Genomic DNA, 20,767 nt, shown 5'->3' with positions numbered 1-20,767 from the left:
TTAAACAGGCGTAGTAAAAGATGGACTATCAGATTAAGACTGCTTGCTGCAGTTAGCAGGAGGTGAGGTATTGGATTAGTATCAGAACTATCTCACCCTCAACCCCTCTGAGAAGGTTTTCAATCTCCTACTTCAGGTTTTCAATTGTTGAGGGGACCTATTCAGAGGCAGAAGGAGAAATCTGTTTAGGAATTATTTGTGGCATCACATCTGACATGCCCTTAATATGGAAAACCTTCTATCATGTATGGTATACAGATATCTACTTTGGTTGTATCATTTATGTAAGCTGCCTGCTTTATTTGTCCCCAAACAGATGTACAAAAGCAACACAGTCTTGTGCCTGTCAGGATCCGATATTGCATTTTTCTTCTTTCAGGGCAGCTCTGGCCAATTGCAGCGTGCGTAGATGGCCCCAGCACACTTGTGCACGGAGCAGAGCGCCAGCAGTCATCCTGCCTGCCCTGTGTTCTCTATGCTGGCTAGGTCTAAAGTAACAGACCTCTCTCTTGCAGTCAGATCCAGGGAGACAGACCCCTGCATCTCTGTGCAGCCTGCTGGGCCAGGAAGCTGGGCAGAGGTACCGGTCCCCGTGGATCCAGATACAGACCCAGGGCCGGCTTGTTTTAAAACTTCAACACTACAGGCCCCGGCTATACCCACAACCCCCCGCTTTGAGCCTCGTTCTGACCCCTATATCCCCCCCCCGCTACTCACACCCGATACTCCACAGACCCGCGGCCCCGCCCCTCCCTGGGCGCCGGCGGGCGGGACGAGCCGAGTAAGAGTGGCCATGATTGGCTGAGCGGGGAGAGCCGGGTTCCTCTCCGCCAATGAAAGGTCGGGACAGTGGCGTGGCTGAAGCCGGGCCCAGGGAGCGCGAGCGGACGGGTGAGGGGCGCGGGAAGCGGGGGTGGGGGTGGGGGCGGCGTCCGGCGCTCTGAGGGGGCCTGGGCCGCATCTGCCGGTGATCACCGCTCGGTGGGGGCTGGGCCGGGGCAGCCGCTTTGCCCTCAGCCGTCCCGGGGGCCGGGCGGGTCTCCACAGGGGCTGGGTGCAGCGGGGCGCCGGGGCCCGGCCGGGGGCAGTGACCGCTCCGCACCGCTGGCTCCATTAGCCCCTTCGGCCGGGGAGCGAGGAGTGCCGGCCCGGCCCGGCCCGGCCCCCCCGGGCGAGACTCGGTTATGGTCCCCCCAGTGCCTGGGAGAGGGGCGAGCAGGCCCCGGCGCAGGGCGGGAATGGCCGGAGCGGTGCACCCCATTGGGCCGGCTCCCCGGGAGTGGCCTCGCCTACTGCCTCCTTCTAGCCACCCAGGGTCCCCAGGGAAATACCTGGCCCGGGGGGGGGCTGCAGCATGTGCACCCCCGCTGCCAGGAGCGGGAGGGTGACTGCATGGGGTGAAAGCCACCAGGCTGGGGGAGGGGGGAGGGGACAGGGCCCGGGGCACCACCTGCCAAGGAACTACCAGCAGGATGGAAGTAGAAACTACTGGGATGTTCCTTCCCACGCTGGTGCCAGCTGCCCCTGCTCACTTCGAAACTCCCCCTCCTGTTCATCCATCTCCATTCACTGGTGCTTCTGCACCCCCCCCTCCCCCCAGTTCAAGAGTCCAGGTACCCAATCCCATCAGGATATTCCCTTTTAAAAAATAAAATGGGCTGAGCGATATTGAGATGGGCTGGCTTTTAAGAGTTTGACTATTGAACTGCTCACACGTTAAGATCCAACATTTTGGTTTGGGCCCATCCCTAGAGCGGACCATGCGTTGTGTGATAAGGGACCATGGAATCAATAGTCACCAATTTTTATATATATATATTTATATATATATATATATAAAATTTTAGATCAGAAGGGATTATGATTATCCCTTTCTGTGATTATGATCCTCTAAACCAGTGGTCCAACCTTTTTTGTCTGGCGGGCACCAGACGAGCTACCGCAGACCATGGCCAGCAGACAGGCATCCGCCAAAATGCCCCCGAGAAGCGGAAACGTCAATAGGCGTCGCCGTTGACAAGTAGCGTCATCCAGAGGCGTTGCCGCCACATTTAGGCGGCGACGCCTCTGGATGATACTGCTTGTTGGCGGCATTTCGGTGGATGCTCGTCCGCTGGCCAGTACATGGGTGCACATAGATGCCTCGGCAGGGGCCATGACACCCACGGGCACGGCGTTGGGGACCACTGCTCTAAGCTGTCATGGCCTGTGTTAATTCAGGTCATCTCACCTTGTAAATTCTGCATGAAACCCATAACTTCTGTTTGAGCTATAGCATATATATATATTTTTAGAAACATATCAAGTCTACAGATCAAGACTTCAAGTGATAGAGAATCCACTGCATCCCTAGGTACGTGGCACCAATGACTAACTACCTTCACTGTTAAAACTGTGTGCCTTATTTATAGTCTGAATTGCCTAGTTTCAACTTCCATCCACAGGATCTTGTTATGCTTTTTTCTGGTAGATTAAAGAGTCATTTATGTTCAGAAATCTCTTCCCCAGTGGTGTACTCCTAGACCATGTCAAGTCATCTCTTGGATATGTTGAATAGATCGAGCTTCTTTAGTCTCTCGCTATAAGGCAGGCTTTCCAGACCTCACATCATTCTAGGAGCTCTCTTCTGAACCTTTTCCTGTTTTCAACATCCTCTTTAAAGTGTGGACACAAGAAATGGATACAGCCTTTCAATAAAGTCCTTTGCAATGCTGTACAGGGCTGATAACCATGCTTTACCTCCAGCCTTTATAATAGTGTTAAATATTTTAAGTGTCTTTACTTCATAAGGGAGGTTGCACTCAGCGGCTTGCTGTGTGAAAGGGGTCACCGATACAGAAGTTTGAGAACCATTGGCCTACGTTGTTTTTGTATGGTGGTAAATTTTTAATCCGAACACCAAGCAGGACTAAATTAAGCACCTTATGGAAGTCTAAAAGGTTGACACTGTTACCTCAAGGGGAAGAAGGTAACACTTCAAAGGAAATACTAGAGAGAGATGGTAGAGGGAAGATACAACAGGGAAAGCCCCTTTTCTCAGAAGCTGCAGACTCAGCTCCCTTCCGTGTCTGTCACCGGTGGATTTAGCTACCCATAAAATATAATAAAATAAAGAAAAGACAAGATAATATGATGCAAATAAAGGTAAGTATTAGGGATAAAAGGTACAGAAAAACTAGGGTAAGGGGGGGGGGAGAAATACAAGAATAACACAGTGAAACAGCAAAACCATAAATCAGTAAAATAGTGGATCAGTGACTGACTCTGAGAGCTTGGAGCTCAGGCCCATAAACCCTCCCGTGGGATTCTACAAAACAATAAACAATACCCCAACACGGAAACCTTTCTCCTATTGCTCTGATGCAGCAGATGTCACGTACAGGCGTGATGCCCAGGACCTACAACTCTTGGACTGATTTAGAGTCCTTGAGGAGGAACACTGGGGAGTCCAGACGACTGATGGTTCTCGTCGCTGGTGAGGAGACCCTCTGGGATGATGGACACCAGGAAATGCAGGATATAGGAATGACGATGACAGGACTCCTCTTCCTCAAACACACTACAGGATAGATGATGTTCTTCGATCTCAGCTCTGGAGCTCTGCAAAGACCCGACCGTGTACGAACTGTCGTTGGAATGGACAGCTCTGCGCAGGCGCTGAACAAGACCTTAAAAAGCCTTTTTGGCGGGGGGAGTTCTGAGGGGATGGAACACTGAGGGTTGGACTTGGCGGGAAAAAACTGTTCTGACTGGTTTAAGCTAGAGTCTGTAGTAAATAAGTCCCCTCTCAAAGATGGAGTTCAAAGTTAGAGTTCATGTACTCAATTTAGAATTTCAGTTCAAAGTCAGTGATTCACTTTGGTATTTTAAAAACATCTTATTAATAGCTAATTGAAACAGTACATTGCATCTAACAACACAGTCCATTATCAGCCAAGCTTGAAATTAATTTGAAAAAGTGATGCGGCAATTAAGGTGAAAGTCCTGGCACTATAGGAGCAAAGGATATTTCATTTTAGATAAATGAAAACTTGTAGTAAGACCCATGTCTATTAAAATCCATCTGCAATTATCACCCAGTGCTTATTCAACTGCACACCAAGGGTAAGGCCAATAGTTCTGTGCTCTTCATGTCATGATTTTCCTCTCATCCCCAGCCCTATGATTCTTCTAAGACCAAGTGGCCAGTCCAACACACACTGCCTGAACTTTGTCTTAGGACATCTCCATTAATTAGATTTTATCTCCTAGAGCTGGAAGGGACCTTGAAAGGTCATAGAGTCCAGCCCCCTGCCTTCACTAGCAGGACCAAGTACTGATTTTGCCCCAGATCCCTAAATGGCCCCCTTAAGGCTTGAACTCACAACCCTGGGTTTAGCAGGCCTATGCTCACACCACTGAGCTAACCCTCCTCCCTTCCTTGGTGTCCCAGGTTACATATACAGGTTAGATCTGGCATTCAGTAAAACAGTTATAGCTGTGATAGAAATGGATTGTTACATTTTTTTGTGTGTCAATTGACTGCATAAGATAGAAGGTGAGTGCGGTAAATATCTTTTAATGGATCAACTTCTGTTGATGAGAGGCACAAGCTGTCACCAACAGAAGTTGTTCTACTAAGATATTACCTCACTCACCTTGTCTCTCTAATATCTTGGAACCGACACGGCTACAGCTGCACTATATGAATAAGATAGAAGCTGTTGTTTTCTGAGATATTTCTTAGATGCTAGTTTGTTTAAATGTGTTCTTGGGGAAAACTTGTTTGTGTGTCTAGTATGTGATGGTGGGGATAACCTGGCTATCAGTGAGTAATGTGCTCATCCCTAACTCATTTGCATAAAATATTTTATACCGTACCATCATGAGAGCAACCAAAATACCACCTGGTTACACTTTCAACACCAATCCTTCAGTCTCTTTCCACTGCAGTAACCCAAATAGCACAAGGTAGGGCAGGGGTGGGCAAACTACAGCTCAGGGGCTGTATCTGGCCCTCCAGTCATTTTAATCCGGCCCTCAAGCTCCCGCTGGGGAGGGGTCCTGGGGTTCCAGTTGGGAAGCGGGGTCCCGTGCTTGCTCCACTCTGCACGACTCCCAGAAGCAGCGGCATGTACCTCCTCCAGCTCCTATGCAAAGGGGCATCCAGCGGGCTCCGCACCCTGCCCCTGCATCTCCCATTGGCTGTGCAGGCAGCGCACAGAGCTACCTGGCTGTGCCTCTGCATAGGAGCTGGAGGGGAAATATGCTGCTGCTTCTGGGAGCTGCTGGAGGTAAGTACCGCCCTGAGCCTTCTCCCCTGACCCCCTCCTGTGCCCCAAACCCCTGCCCCAACTCTGATCCCCCTCCTGCCCTCTGAACCCCTTGGTCCCAGCCTGGAGCACCCTCCTGCATCCACAGCCCCACCCCAGAGCCTGTGCCCCCAGCTGGAGCCCTCACCCCCTCCACACCCCAACTCCCTGCCCCAGCCCAGAGCCCCTTCCTGCACCCCAAACTCCTCATTTCTGCCTGCACCCCAGTCCCCAATTTCCTGAGCATTCATGGCCTGCCATACAATTGCCATACCCAGATGTGGCCCTTGGGCCAAAAAGTTTGCCCACCTGTGGTGTAAGTGATGGCCTAGGGTTCAAGGGCATGGAGAATTAGGCCCTAATGTCCTGATCCAAAGCCCCCTGAAGTAGGAGTGCATGGTTCAGGCTTCCTCAACTGGCAACAAGGTGACTTGTCAGAGTCTTGTGAAAAACTGACTTCACTCTTCATCTTTCTGTCTCTGACTTCCTTATTACTCCATGGCCTGCCTGACCCAGGCTGCTTTCCTAGGCTTTTGGGAAGAACAAGTAGCAACGTGCACTTGCCTCTCGTTCCAAGCAGTATCGGGATGCATGAGTACTGTCTTGGGTACTAACAGCAGCAGAACTAGTGAGTTTCAGGGCAGTAGTTATGCAGAGCATCTGGTATGGGCTTCCTTCATGTCACAGCCCGGCAGTTTCTCCCTTCGATGAGTTGCCTCCAACTGCCACAGAATCTTCTGGAACCCACCCATCAGGCCTCTGACATCACTAGCTCACAACCTGCCTCTCTACGTCCCATTTACAGGACTATGACATTTAATCTATATGAGAGATACGCATACAGATCACCCGCAAAAAGGAAAAAAGGCACATCCAGTGCCACCCTTTAATAGCTAAGTAGCCAAGATTTGCAATGAGATGAACCACTTATGGTTATTAAGGACTCTGTAGTTCTTTTTTGCACAACTAAATTAATATTGATGTGTTGATCAAACTCTCTTGGATAATTATATTCTGCCTCCTTAAATTCCTTCTGTAGGTTTCATTTGGCTCTGTTAATTTTCATTGCATCTATACTGCTGATCAGTGGTAATTTGTGCTGGTACATGATGGACACATCCCTCTTGAGAGGTGGCTGCGTGTGTACGTTTGTGTGTACGTAAGTACATAATGTTTGGAGCTGGCTAGTAAAGTTTGAAAACAATCTTAGTGAGCCCTCTGGATGAAAGGTGCTATATAAATGTAAGCTTAGTAAGTTTATAGCAGTGGTTCTCAAACTTTTGTACTGGTGACCCCTTTCACATAGCAAGCCTCTGAGTGTGACTCCCCCCACCCCTTTATAAATTAAAAAACACTTTTATATATTTAACACCATTATAAGTTCTGCAGGCAAAGCGGGGTTTGCCTCGGAGGCTGACAGCTCACGACCCCGCTCCCTCCTGAAGTTACCTCATGATCCCCTGAGGGGTCCTGACCCCAGTTTGAGAACCCCTGGTTTATAGGCATAGCTTCACTTGCTTTTTAATGGAGGGAAGAGAGACATCTAGTGGACAATCAACCCCACTTCAAGCAGCATCCTTATACAGCAGGGGTTCTCAAACTTCATTGCATCATGACCCCCTTCTGACAACAAAAATTACTTCACAACTCCAGGAGAGGGGACCCAAGCCCCACTGCCCTGGTTGGGGAGGCCAAAGCCCAAGCCCCACTGTTCCGGGCATCAGGAGCTTCAGCCCCAGGCAGGGGGCCTGCAACCTGAGTCTTGTTGTGCAGGGCTGAAGCCCTCAGGCTTTGGCTTCGGCCCTGGGCCTTGGGCTTCAGTCCCGGGGCCCCAGCAAGTCTAAGCCAGCCCTGGCGATCACATCCAAAGAGGGGCAGGACCCACTTTGTGGTCCCGACCCACAGTTTGAGAACCACTGTTATACAGTAATTGCAAGTTACTGGGCATTAACTCCGTCTTTGTTTAATGAAGAGTTATTTGAGGTAGAGTTGAGGTTCCTTCTAGTCTAAATAGCTGCTTCTCTGTAATAATTTCAAAGAATAACCACAGTACACAGCACAAAGAATGCTTATCATTTGTTAGAAATATATTTGTATTCCTTCTGCTGCCTGTATTGTTTTTTGGGGGGCGGGAGGGGTTTCCAGTGTGGTGATGAGTTATGATACGCATCAAACTTAGTATATTTTACTATTTCTGCACTGGAAGGAATTTAAAAGTCCTTTGAACAAAAGTGCAGAGGAGCTAAAAATGAGCAGATTGCAAAACTCTGTTGGACTGAGATTCACTTACTCTCCCCCCCACAACACTGCATTCGGCACAAGAGTTTTCTTCACAGGAAGAAGGGAGCTCTAATGTTGAAGAGGCTGGATTGTTTAGAAGTTAGAACAAACTCTCCAGAGTAGGGGAAACTTGCAGTATTTGATACCTTTAGATCGCTGCTCATCAGAGAAAACACTGACCTCTGTGTAGGGCACTGAGGAGATCATTGCTGGAATATTGGGTCCAGTTCTGGTGTCTCTGCTCCAAAAAGGATGTGGAAAGACTGAAAAGCATTCAGAAAAGAGCTGCAAGAATGATTCTGGAAAGCATGCTTTGTGTTGAGAGACTGGAGAAGAGCAATAAGCCCAATCTATTGAGCCAGCAAAAGTTACAAGGTGGCTTGAACCATACTCCATAGAGCCCTAAAGGGAAGGGTATTTCTGATAGTAGGTGGGTCTTTTATCTGGAAGACAAAGGCATAAGATCATCCAGTGGAAGCTGAAGCTAGACAAATGCAGACTAAAACTAAGGCACACCTTCTTACCAGTGAGTGTAACTATTCATGAGTGTTTAGGGGGATGGTGGATTCTCCATCTCTTAAAATCAAGACTGGATTTTTTTTTTTTAAAAGAAAAATGCTCTAGTTCAACTAAAATACATGGGCTTGATGGATGAATCAGTGGGTGACATTCTCTGGCCTGTGCTACACAGGCAGTTGGACGAGGTGATCAGAGTGGAGTTGTGTATTAAGCTTAACTCGCAACAAACTACATCTTTGAATGTTTAATGTGTTAGCAAAGTAACGTGGGTGCCAGTGAGATTCGTAGCCCTGAGCAGATAGGTTGGATTACTACAATAAACTCTCCATAGTTGCCCTGAGACATATGGAACCTTCAGTTAGTGTAGAAGGTGACAGCCAGCTGCCTTGCTATTGCCTCTTGCATAGCGCACACTGCACATCTGCCATAGATAGCACTGACTCAACGTTGGTTTGCTGGTGCAGTTTCATATGTTAAGGCTCAATGTGGTGTGGGTGCTGCTTATGTTAGAGGCAGCCTCTCTGCTGGTGCATCCCACCTGAGATGCTCTCCCTGACCATCCACAAAGTTCATTATCTGGGGGTTGGATGTTGAGTGGGGATGGGCTAAATTCTCTTCCCATTTCTGTCACTGCTTTTTGTTATAATCCTGGACAAGTCACTTAAGCTGAAATTTTCAGAAGCGTCTACTAATTTGGTTGTCCTCATTTGAGACTTAGGGCCTAGCTTCTGGAAGTGCTGAGCATCTACAATTCCAGTGAGCCAACTGGCTCTGCAAATACTCAGCTCTTCTGAAAATGTAGATGCTGCTTGACTCAGATTGTGCATCCAGAACTAGGGGATGTTAAAAGATCTTGGCCTTAATTTTTGTCTCAGTTCCCCCGTGTGTAAAATGAGGTTATGTAGTTCAAAGAGAAGGTAGTAATAATAATAAATGGAGATATCCCATCTCCTAGAACTGGAAGGGTCCTTGAAAGGTCATAGAGTCCAGCCTCCACTAGCAGGACCAAGTGGTGATTTTTGCCCCAGATCCCCAAGTGGCCCCCTCAAGGATTGAACTCACAACCCTGGGTTTAGCAGGCCAATGCTCAAACTACTGAGCTATCCCCCTCCCTCCCTCCCAGGATAGTGAGGATTAATTAATGTTCATAAAGTGCTTTGAGATCTCTAATGAAAACATGCCATAGAAATACAAGTCTGATCCTCTTTGAATTAGGACAGAGATGTGCATGTACAGAATTAATGAAACCCAGTCTTACTTTGTTGTGCTTTGTTTCCTTTCCAGAGCAGGATGTTCCTGGTCGGACTGTCAGGTGGAATTGCTTCAGGAAAAAGCACAGTAGTGGCAGTATTCCGGGAACTGGGCTGTGCAGTGATTGATGCCGATGTTATTGCCAGACAGGGTTAGTTTTGCGTAGTTGATCTTTTCTTGTATTTCCCTGACAATCTGGAGTCAGTCGCTGATGCTGCTTTGGAGTTTAGACAGCAGAGGGTGCTCTGTGTTCAGTCAAGAACGGTTACCTTTTGCTTCCCCAATTTAAGACTAGATGTGTGGACTGGCTGTCTCGGGGATTGGAAACAGGATACATTTTTCATCAAAAGTCACATCTTAATGACACACACTGCGAAGAGATTTCACACTGGGTGTTGTACTCCTAGAACATAGTGCAGTGACCACTGCTTTATAGAGACACTCCGTAGAGGTCCGGACTCACCCCTGCGGCACTTCCTGCTGGTCGTCCAGGGAATTAGCTCACCAGCCTCTGGAGCGCCCTCTGCAGGCCAGTGATCCAACTCGTTCTCTCCTTCTCAGTTCCTGTGTCCCTCCCAGGACCCTGGTGCCCCTTGCTCTGGGTGCTGGCAGCCACACACTAGGTCTCCCCTCCCTGGGGAACCCCCACCCACTAACCCCACCTCACGATAAGGCCACTGCCAGTCACCAACTAGCCCCCACTCTCTGGGGCAGACTGCAGTATAGGCCACTCATCATCAGCAAGGTTGGGTTTGGACCTGCTGCCTTGGCCTAGCCCTGGGCTGCCCTCTGCATCCCCCAGTACCCCTTGGCCTTCACTTAGGCCGCAGCCTGGGCCTTTCCAGGCTGGAGCTCCCCAGCTCCTCAGACTTTCCCCAGCCCTGCTCCACTACAGACACCCTGTCTAACTCCCTGCAGCCAGGCTCTTCTCTCTCTGAAGGCAGAGAGAGACTCTGAGTGCCTGGCTCCCAGCCTCTTATATAGAGCCTGATTAGGGCATGGCCCAGCTGTGGCTACTTCCCCAATCAGCCCAGTAGCTTTTCCCTTTGCCCCAGCTCTCTGCTAGGGCTGTTTTAAACCCCTCAGGCAGGAGCGGGGTAAGCACCTCGCTACACACTCCTTTACAGACAGTTGAACAAAGTTCTCTTTGCAAATCTGTGACTCTCCCTCCCTCCAGCCACCACCAAATTTACCATGACCCAACTCTATATCTGTCAGGGGCTGCTGGTGGCGCTTCAGTGACTGGTGAATGTTACCAATACTCTCAGAAGAGAATTTCAGCCTTCATTCATATATGTTTGGTGGGTGCTTTTTTGTTAAGATCCCGAATAGTTCGACCCCCCAAATGTAATTCTCACCTTAAAAATGCACCCTAATAAGAGACCAGAATCAGCCTTCAGTGAAGGCTGTAGTTCTACTCAAACCACAGTTTTATTTTGTACTGCACCAAAATGTACATGCCTGGGAATCTGTAACACTTTCCGGGTGTTTCTGCTGTTGATATGGAAACAACCTACAAAACAAGGCCAGTGCATCAGAGCTGGGAACTAGGATTCAGGGGATCTGATGGCCTGGGTGAAACCCTTTTTTCCATTCCCTCTGTAAAATGGGGATAATAGGACTTACCTCATCAGGTCACGTGGGATTTAATTTTTGTACATCCCTTTTTAGGCCTGCCGATGGCTAGCACGGCAGATGTACAAAGGATTATTAATTAGAAATCAATGTCGCTTGGGTGGTTTCCTTTTTAAGTACCTCAATTTTTCTGGTCATTGAAGAACTTATTCAGTAGCCATCTTAAAGCTGCGCTATTTTGACGTTTTGTTGCAATGTAGTGCCTCTCGGGCAGAGAGCCTGCTAGAGCTGCTATCAGTCCTCTGACAGGCCAGGATACTACTTCGAACCACTGTACATGTTCAATGCCAATTTTCCACCAAGCAATTTATTTTTCTTCAATTGCTTTTTTTTGTTCTATTTACTACTTGGATTTCCTTTTTAAGTGAAACTCCCTGAATTAGAAATTACAATTCCCCAAGTAAGAAATTCATTTTAGTAAAAATGTCTTTCTTTCTAACTTGCTCTGAGCCTCAATCAAGTGGAAAGGTCTGTATCATTAGAGGAAAATAGAATATACACTGATTTTTTTTTTTTTCACTTCAGTTTATCCCCAGCCTTCTCCCAATTACTTCTTTTTATTATTATATCCTCTGGGTGGCAATTTCGATGACTTTTTAAAATGACATACTTTCCTTACATCAGACTAGTCTATAATAAGCTGCAAACAGCTCTTGAGAATTGGCCTCCTACAGGCTTTCATGTGCAATTCATCATAAAGAATCTCACGTTGTATTCTATAGAAGCCCTTATGGCTTGATTCTGATGACATTGGAAACCTTAAGCCTATTAATATTCAGCCCTTTTTGATATTTAGTAACCCACTACTCCCTTGTGGGAGCCCAGCTACGCTGTTCATCCAGCGCAGGAGTTTTCAGTTAAAACAAGATGAATCTCCCCACTCAACGCCTAATTGGAAATGAACAAAATCTATGGCCATCGCACGTCCTGTCTTAAGGCAGCAGTGCGCAGACTTTTCCAGTTGCGCGCGCCCTCCCCCACCCCCTCAGCAGCAGGCAGCTTCTATCTTGCAGCCAGGCTGCACCACTGGGGCAGGGCCAATACATGCCCCTCTGCCCCTCCTCCCTCAGGTTTTCAGGGTCGGGGAAGGCACATGCAGGCGTCTCTGGGGTGGAATCCGCGCTGGGCACGGAGGCAGAAATCGGTGTGGTAGCGCACTGACCTACAGGCTGGGTGGCCTGCTGAGGTGAGTCAGGGAGGAGGTGGCGCTCCCTCCCTGCCCCCCATGGGGGCTGGCCTGAGCCACCTGGCATTGCCCCCCCCCCAGTGTTCTTCCATGCCCCTCTAGGGGCATGTATGTAGAAAGTTCCACCATCTTAAGGCATGCATGTAGAAAGGTCCTTCAAAATGTAAACTGTGGCCCTTGATAACTATACATTATAAAGTTTTTATTACAACTGTGCTCACTGCAGTGTTTTCCCTTTTCAAAAGAAACAAACAGAAATAACATTTATTATTACTGTGCGTTCCAAACACGGCCTCTGCCCTTAGAACCTTCCAATCGAGAATCCTCTGAGACCTACTTGTTGGAGAAAGGAGTGAGGAATCAGGATGATTCTGCATGTTTTTTCCCAGCTCTGCTACTGACTTGCTGTGTAACCTGGGGCAAGTCCTTTCTCCCACTTTACTGATCTATAAAATTGGGGTAATGCTTTCTCTTAGGAGAATGATGAGGCTAATTAATGTTTGCAAAGTAATTTGATCTCTTTGGTACCTGGTACTGAAGAAATGTAAGTGTTATTGGAACAAAAGTTTAGCAAATGTGTTTCTGCAGCACGAGATTCAAAGTTGGTTCTCATGTAGCTTTTAGCCCCTAGGATGAGATGTTCCACAGCCTTGCTTCAGTGTATGCCGGTCAACAGATGTGTTCTCCCTTGAAAGGAATAGACCTCAGTCGTTCAATGAATAAGATTCATTTTAGACCCTTCACTGATGTAAGCACTTCCTGTTATGCAGAATTGGCACTAACCTCCAGCTGTTTATTTTTATCAGTGGTTCAGCCCCGCTTCTTAGCCTATCAGCAGATAGTGCATAACTTTGGAAGTGAAATCCTCTTGGAGAGTGGAGAGATAAACCGGGAGGCTCTGGGAAACATTATCTTCTCCCACCCGGAAAAACGGCAGCTGCTGAATGCCATCACTCATCCTAAGATCCAGAAAGAGATGCTGAAACAGATCTTTAAATACTTTGTGCTAGGTAAGAAACTAAGCAATTGTTATGGACTCCTAGGACGTCAGGGTTTCTGGTCACACTGGTGACCAGCAATCTGTGTTTGGTTGTTTTTTCCTTTAGCAGGGAAAGGGGCTAGAGGAGAAAGGGAGCTAAAATGTTGAGTGACTGCCTTTGTGCTGTGTCACTAGTGGCCTTTAGCGATGTGGCATCCTTCCATTGTTCCTGTTCAGAGAATCCTGCCTTTTAGTTTTGCCCTTCACATTTTCTCCCGTATATGGTTTAAAGTACATCTGTAGGGTCTGAAGGAAGCATTGTATGGCTTCTTCAGAGATTCCTCCTGAGATAATGTCACCCCTTCTGAAATGTTCTAATATTATTCCCTTCCACCCCCTGCTTCACTAAAAGCCATAAAGCTCTCTTAAACTCGATAAGGTGAAAAATGGGTTGACAGCTGTGGTTTCCGGAGTTCTGCTTTTCCTTCTGATAAATATAACAAATACAGCTGTCAGACTTGGTCTAGTCAAATGCCAGATAAGATCACCAGCTGTTTCAGAGGTCTCCGTGTAGACAGAGGGATGTCTTAATAGAGTCAGCCTAGTTTGCAGAGCTTATCAAGGGTGAGCTATGTGACAGCTGAATAGCCTTTTGCTAGGGAGCTGAAGAAGCCAAGCTCTCCTGAGAGAAATGCAGGGGGAGAAAGTAAGCCAATGAAGGAAGGTGACAAGAAAGGAAACTGGAGAAATAGACAAAGGAAATAAAAGAGGAGCATCTAAATGAGCTCATGACGCCATTGGGGGGAGCCTTACTCACTGCTCCAGCTATCATTTTGCAAATGATTTTGTCTTAATTAGTTAGCAGTAACTGACTCGGGATATTTATTTTTGGTGTCTTAGGCCAAAGGGCTTTAGCTAATGTTTTGGGTTTGTGCACATATGGAATCACTTCCTTGCCCCCAGGTTTCACTGGTCTGAAACCCAGTGAATTTAAAGCTTTATAAGTTGCAGTCTTGCAGAGCTGGAAAAAGGAGCATTTACACAATTGGAGGGGGTTTCCCAAGGGAATACACAGGCCTCACTTCTGCCCTCCAAGAGACCAGAGTTTAAAGCCATGACTTTTCTATGCAAAAAAAAAAAGCTATTTTAGATCATTTTTAGGCTGTTAATTTTCTATCGCTTGCTCGCTCCCCCCCCCCCCCCAGTAACAAAACCACCTTGCTCTATAGGTAGAGGGGATATAAAACAACATCTAGGTGGAGAAATACATAAAATAGATTTCTCCATTTAGATGCTATTTTATAACAAAAATTACCAAACATCTTCTTGAGGTTTTCTGTACCATGCAGTAGCATCTACAGATGAGCGAGCCTGTTATGGCATGAAGGGTTTATAGACGCTCACATGGAATGATACACACGACCCATACAGGGCTAATAACCCTTTCGTCCACCCCACACTGGCACGGGGCTTCTCTCTCTTTTTAAGACCACTGGTGTGTGGGGTTTTTTTTTAAGTTTTTATTAAATGTTTCCTCCTGTAAAGCCAGGTGGCTTAGTACCATGGGGCCCACTGTACAGGCCTTAGAAGGAGAAAAAATTATAACTCACTGTGATGGGAACTGGCACCGTGGGGTTAAGGACGTTCCTGTGGACCCAGGTGACCCTGCAGCCAACGTCCGGGATTGGAGAGAGGAGTTAACAGGCCCAGTTGAGGGTGGCCAGGAAGGAGAGCAGAGCTCTGCTACTTCTTCGCTCACAGAAGCCTGGTTTCAGCCCATAGCCTGAGGCAGCTTGCTACCTGAACGAGCCATTTGATGGGTGGGACGACTGGACCCAGGAAGATTGGCAAAAGGGACTAGCCATGTAGAGACAAGGCCAGAGCAGAAGGGTCCGCCGATGAATCTGCAGTCCATCTGTTTTCCTTTTTGTTTGGACTCTACCCCACGTGGGGTATTAGACTCCTGTGTGCCATAGACAGAGGGCTAAGGCACCGTGGTACTGGATCTGTGAGGGGTGACAGCTGACCACAGGGGACCTGCGGCAGGTTGAGTCGTGTTTAATAGGCCACAAGGGGGCACTGGCTAGACAACCAGGTGGCAACACTCATTAATTTGAGAAGCATCTAAAACTGTTCTAAAATAGCTGTTCTGTAAGTTAAAGTTGCAAGACAGCAGACCTTAGTGCAGCAACCAGGCCTGGCTAGAAATCCTGCCTCTTGGCAGGGGGTTAGACTAGATCAGTGGTCTTCAACCTCTTTACGCACAAGATCACTTTTTGAATTTAAGATCAACCCAGGATCTACCCCGCCCATTCCCTGCAGTCCCACTCTGCTCACTCCATTCCCCCCACCCTCACTCACTTTCACCGGGCAGGGGATTGGGGTGTGGGAGGGGGTGCAGGCTCTGGGCTGTGGTTGAGGAGTTCAGAGTGTGGAAGGGGGCTCTGGGCTGAGCCTGGGGCAGGGGGTTGGGGTGCAGAAATGAGGGGTGCAAGCTCTGGGAGGGAGTTTGGGTGCACAAGGGGGCTCCAGGCTGGTGCAGAGAATTGGGATGCAGGAGGGGGTGAGGGGTGCAGGCTCTGGGAGGGAGTTTGGGTGCAAGGTGCAGGCTCTGGCCGGGAGGCGCTTACCACTTTTGGCTCTCGGTTGGCGGAGCAGCTGGGCTCAGGCAGGCTGCCTGGCTGCCCTGGCCCCATGCCGCTCCCAGAAGCGGCTTGCTGCTGGCACGTCTCTGCAGCCCCTGGCGGGGAGGGGGGCAGCGGGTCTCTGGGCGGTGCCCGTGCCTGCGAGCACCACCCCCACAGCTCCTATTGAGCCGCCTCACACACCCCTTCCCCCCGAGGTGTTGCAGAGACATGCCAGCAGCCAGCCACTTCCGGGAGCGGCATGGGGCCAGGACAGGCAGGCAGCCTGCCTGAGCCCCGCTGCGCCGCTGGCCAGAGATCACGATTGACTGGCAGAGGCACCAGGATCGACCAGTTGATCACGATCGTCTGGTTGGTGACCACTGGCCTAGATGATCCTTGCAGTCCCTTCTAACCCTGGGGTTCTAGAAGTCCCGTCTCCCACTGGGCAAAGGGGATTCCCTGCTCGTCAAGGGGTCAAGTTCTCAGCTGCTGATTCCAGAGGACCTTAAACCTGTCACTAGGCTGGGATTGAGTATAGACCCTGCTGCTCCTCAGACCAGTGTATTTTTTTCAGGGTTGTGGGGTAATGGTGGGGGGGCATCTGGAGGGAAATAAGGAAACACTTTTGTGGCAGGTTGTTTCTTCTAAGCAATAGAAAAGGTGACTCTTGGAAGCTGCTCTGAGGTTCGGAGACAGGTGAGTGGCAGAGTACAGGAGAAGTGTTCTAAGGTATAAAATAAATACAGTTGGTCATGTGGAAATTGCCACTATAAGTTTGTCTCTATTTAAGATGGAACTGGCAGGGATACTTATTATAATGGGACATGTTAACTGACCATAACAAGTCTCTATGGTTGGTTGCTTATAACTTTGCCAACTTTAATCGTTTGGGATGCAGTTTTCCATGCTGACTTCTGAATCGGGCTGGAATTTATTTTTAAAGTTTCAGCAAAAATGGTTCAGAACTTCCAACAGTAAGGTTAAGGAAAAATACACCGTGGTACTCATGTTAAATTCTTACAAATGCTTTAAGGAGCTCCAGCACCCTCCATGTTTTGAAGCAGAGACTTTAAATTTGGCAGGGGTCAGAGAGGTGCCTTTTGTTATCTATGAAAATCCGTCCAAGTTTGGCTGAGTTATAAACCTCTGAAAATTGCCAGTTGCAGATTCTCAGCAGAGCTTTGTTAGAGGCTGGCACCAAAAGTCTCTAAACATTCCCTCCTTACTGAGCGTACGCCGTCCCCACAGAGTTCACTGAGCATGCTCCAGCTGGTGACTGAGCTAGATTTGTCATGAACGTGCTCTTTCCAGATGCTGGGGGTCACTGTGGTGCTGGGCACCAGAACTGAGAGCAAGGAGACACGCTCTCTCCCCTGTGCTTTCATTCCCTCCCTGCTGGCATCCAGGCAACCTGGAGGAGAAAGACAAAGCCACTGATTTGAATGCGGGTCAAGGGCAAGGCGGGGGCATGGGCAGGCTAGGGAGGGATAACAGGAGGAGGGACAGGCTTGGGGAGGGGGCAGAGGGAGATTGGGCTGGCTGTGGTGCGGACAGACCGACAGAGGTAGGGAAGATGGAGGCACAAGAGGAATAATGCACAGCTAATCTTAAATTCTGCCATTTCTTAACTTTTAAGGACTTGACTTTGCAACATTAATATTTGTCTGTATGTAACTTTCTAAGTTTTAAAAAAAACCCTCTGAAATATCATGTGCATTATCAGCAGGGTTGGAACCTTCAGATCCTTAGCATAGGCCTCTGTCCCTTCAGTTAATGTCACTGGTAGCAGTAGTAAGTTGGTATCCCCCACGTGAACCAGCCATTAGAGGGGGATGAGCGAGACAGTCTGCTGGTGGGTTTCACAGCTATTGGCTGACAGCAAAGGAATGCTGGGACTGAGACATCCTGGGTTCAGTTTCAGCTTGTAATAGGCCGTGTCCCTGTCATTGCTCCTATCAGCCCCACCTTGTAGCAGGCCCCTTTCCATTCCAGCTTGTCCATGTGCTCTTCCTCCCCACTCTTCACCCCACTGCTTTAAACCAAGTTAGGATATTTCTTCCTTCTCCTCCATGCTGCCTTGGTGCCAATGTAACCCACACACCTCCTGGGGGTGGGGCACCGAGCCCACGTAGAGAGAGATGAAAGAGTCTGCTCTACAGCCTTAGTGAAGAGCCGCTTGGCTTTTAGCTCATGCTGTAGAGCCTCGTGCACTAAGCTCCACAGGTCCCCGGTTCGATCCCGCCCGCCGATGACCAGGGTCTGTCGGTGTTACACCAGCAGGGGGGTACTGAGAGACTGGGTCTGTCTAAATGGCAGCTGGCAGGGTGCAGCTCTTCCCTGCAGAGGTGGACAGATGTGCTAACTCCGCTCAAGGTAGTGCACTAAAACCAGCAGTGCGACCATGGCGGTCGGGTGGGATTGCACTCTGGCTAGCCTGGGCTGCCATGGCCATGCTGCCAGCTGGAGTAGAGCTAGCACAGCTGTGTGCCCATGCTAGGAAGCTGCTGTGTAGACATGTCCAGTCTCCCTGCTCTGAGTTCTCATCCATAACCCTGCACCTGCAGTAGCCAAGATAGAGCAATTTCAGTACAGACCGAACGTTGGGAGAATAGGGGTGTTTAGTAAAGCTCCACTGAGCATGTGCAAACTGCCCAAATTGGTCAGGCTGCAAGTCTGAAAATGGCAGATTTTCATGAGGACAGGAAAGGGCACATCCCTGCCCCCAGGGTGACCTCACCCAATCTTCAGTCCCTGTGCCAAAGCATGGCAGCACTGCAGCTTCTCAGCAAAACAGCTGTGAATGTTTTTGAAAAATATCCCCTGATCTTTATTCTCCGAAACAGCTGAACCATTTTTGCTAAAACTTTCCAAAAAACTGGAGGCAGACACCCAGCATGGGAAATTCCAGCCCATTTGGGAAGTGTTGGGCAACACAACACAGCCAGCTCCACTTCTAATAATGTAGCAAAGTGGCAGTGCCTGCTCTAGTCAGAAGGTGCATTAGGTTTTCCATTCTAACCTCCTGTTTCCAGCCACTCAACTTTCTGAAGCTTTCACCTTCTGCTCTGAAAGTTTCCAGGCTTGGAAACTTTTTGGAAAGTTTGAACAAAAACAGTTTCGCTTTCCTCTTCCTCAAAAAGAGCCGAAGTGCTGCAGCTGCCACCCTGGGGAAAGTGTAACTGTGCAGCTAGACAATTCTCTGCCCATATTTTTAATGGGCGGGGGAGAGAGTGTGTGGTAAGGGGTTTGGTAAGAAAACCTTATAAGTAGTAGTATTTCCATTTTATATACACATTGTTTTTGGCGGGGGGCTTGGTTCGTTCATCCAGGCTACCGCTATGTGATTCTGGACATTCCTCTGCTGTTTGAGACCAACACACTAACCAAGTTCATGAAACACACAATCCTGGTTTACAGGTAAGTGCCACAGAGGGCCAAGGAAACTGGAGAACAAGTGTCATTTTGGCAGCCCTTGTTAATGCAGCCTTTTAGTTAACTGCAAATAGCAGGAATATGTTAAAACTCAGCAAATCAATCCTCGTGGATACTGACTGACTAGATACAGAGCCAGCGTTAAGAATTAAAGGGATACTAACAGGGAGTGTGACCATAGTCTGTTGAGAGGAAATCCTTGAGTCTGTCTCCATTTCCTCTTACTTTTTGTTTGTCTTGCCTAATCAGACTGTGAGCTGTTCAGGGCAGGGACTGTCTTGCTAGGTGTCTTTGCAGCCCCCAGCACAATGGGGCCTTGATCTCCAGTAGGGCCTTGGTGCTAGTAGGCTGTGGGGTGTAGCACACACATACTAAATAATAGTGCTAATTAATAATGGACAAAAATCACTTTCTGTGGGACTCTAGAAACCTCTGTCATCTGGGCTAGGGGATCTGATGCACTCCCCCCAAGCTAGCTGGGGGTGGCGCTGATGCCATGTTATCTGGTTGCCCCTTGTGTTGGGGGCGGTGCTGTATAATCTGCCCCTCTAGCAGTGGTGACCCCACCATGCAACAAGAGCTGGCTCAACTGGCCTTTAAGAAAAACCTGGTCAGTTCCTTGGATCCTGTTGGTTTTGCAGGTTCCGTATGAAAGATGTTTAACGTGTGCTGAGCTGAAGTAGTCTGATTGGAGAGTGGGACGGGATCACTCCCCACCAGGTGTGTTGGCTGGGATAGGGCTGAGGGGATCCTGTTCTCTGGAGCACGCACCATGCTCGGTGTCCTGTAATTGCAGTGTGGAGGCATTAGGGGCCTCACTCCTTTCCAGACGTCTCTGATGCTGAGTCTCTCATTCCCATCCCGGTAGTGATCCGCAGACACAGCTGGCACGACTGATGAAGAGGAATGGCCTGGCCCAGGCAGAGGCAGAAGCGCGCATCGCCTCCCAGCTGCCGCTTGATGAGAAGTGCAAATTAGCTGACCACGTGATTGACAACTCCGGGGACTGGGAGAGCACGCGGCGGGAGGTCCTGAGACTGCACTCCCAGCTGGAGGACTCTCTGGATTTCCTCTTGGTGCGCTTAGTGGCGGTCACAGCAGTTGCTGGAATTGGTGGGCTGGTGTGCTTTCTCCTCAGGCATTTTCTCTCATAATTCACTTTTTTTAAGGGACCAAAACGCTGCCTGGAATTTCAAGTTTGCAAAGGGCAGTGAAAGGTCATGAGCCTTAATGGCTTTGCCGTCTGAATACAGACGACAAGATGAGCAGAGTCTCCTTGTAAACTTCTCAAGGTGAAGCATGGATTCCTTGCCAATGCACTGACTCTGCGTCTTTCTTTTACCTTTTTAGTCCTGTTATTAATGATCAGCAACTGCTGCAGGAGAGGGGGAGGGGGAGCTGTAATGGATGGAGGCCCCCAGACATTCGGGTATGAAGTAATTGCACAGTTAGGATGGACATATTAAAACCATGTTTTAGGCCAACTCATTGAAGTGCTAGTCTACAGGGTGAAAGGAATCTTGCCTTCAATTTAACCCTGGGTGGAATATGATTACTTAACATGTCT

At 48.7% G+C, this 20,767-nt stretch overlaps 1 protein-coding gene across 3 annotated transcripts; it reads left to right on the top strand.

The window, feature by feature from the left end:
* The first annotated feature begins 780 nt into the window (after positions 1–780).
* On the top strand, positions 781–20,516 carry DCAKD (dephospho-CoA kinase domain containing). 3 transcript variants are annotated; one of them, XM_034756097.1, is made up of 6 exons: positions 820–891; positions 2,295–2,353; positions 9,375–9,492; positions 12,969–13,172; positions 19,098–19,185; positions 20,069–20,516. In XM_034756097.1, the coding sequence occupies exons 3-6, from the start codon at positions 9,381–9,383 to the stop codon at positions 20,352–20,354; spliced, it is 690 nt and encodes a 229-aa protein (XP_034611988.1). In that variant the 5' UTR covers positions 820–891; positions 2,295–2,353; positions 9,375–9,380; the 3' UTR covers positions 20,355–20,516. The 3 variants fall into 3 exon arrangements, with proteins under 3 accessions (XP_034611987.1, XP_034611988.1, XP_034611989.1); XM_034756096.1 differs by lacking the exon at positions 2,295–2,353 and having other exon boundaries at positions 781–891; XM_034756098.1 differs by lacking the exon at positions 2,295–2,353 and having other exon boundaries at positions 847–891; positions 9,380–9,492.
* The last annotated feature ends 251 nt before the right edge of the window (positions 20,517–20,767 follow it).

Source organism: Trachemys scripta, chromosome 23, assembly GCF_013100865.1.
Source record: "Trachemys scripta elegans isolate TJP31775 chromosome 23, CAS_Tse_1.0, whole genome shotgun sequence".
In the NCBI taxonomy this organism is placed as follows: domain Eukaryota; kingdom Metazoa; phylum Chordata; order Testudines; family Emydidae; genus Trachemys; species Trachemys scripta.
The sequence above is the reverse complement of the archived record's forward strand: the minus strand, read 5'-3'. Positions and strand labels throughout refer to the sequence as shown.

Coding starts and splice junctions, on each gene's coding strand:
- DCAKD (XM_034756096.1), top strand. CDS start 9,381: ATGTTCCTGGTCGGACTGTCAGGTGGAATTGCTTCAGGAAAAAGCACA. Junction 13,173..19,097: donor CTTTAAATACTTTGTGCTAG/GTAAGAAACTAA, acceptor TCGTTCATCCAG/GCTACCGCTATGTGATTCTG. Junction 19,186..20,068: donor CACACAATCCTGGTTTACAG/GTAAGTGCCACA, acceptor CCATCCCGGTAG/TGATCCGCAGACACAGCTGG.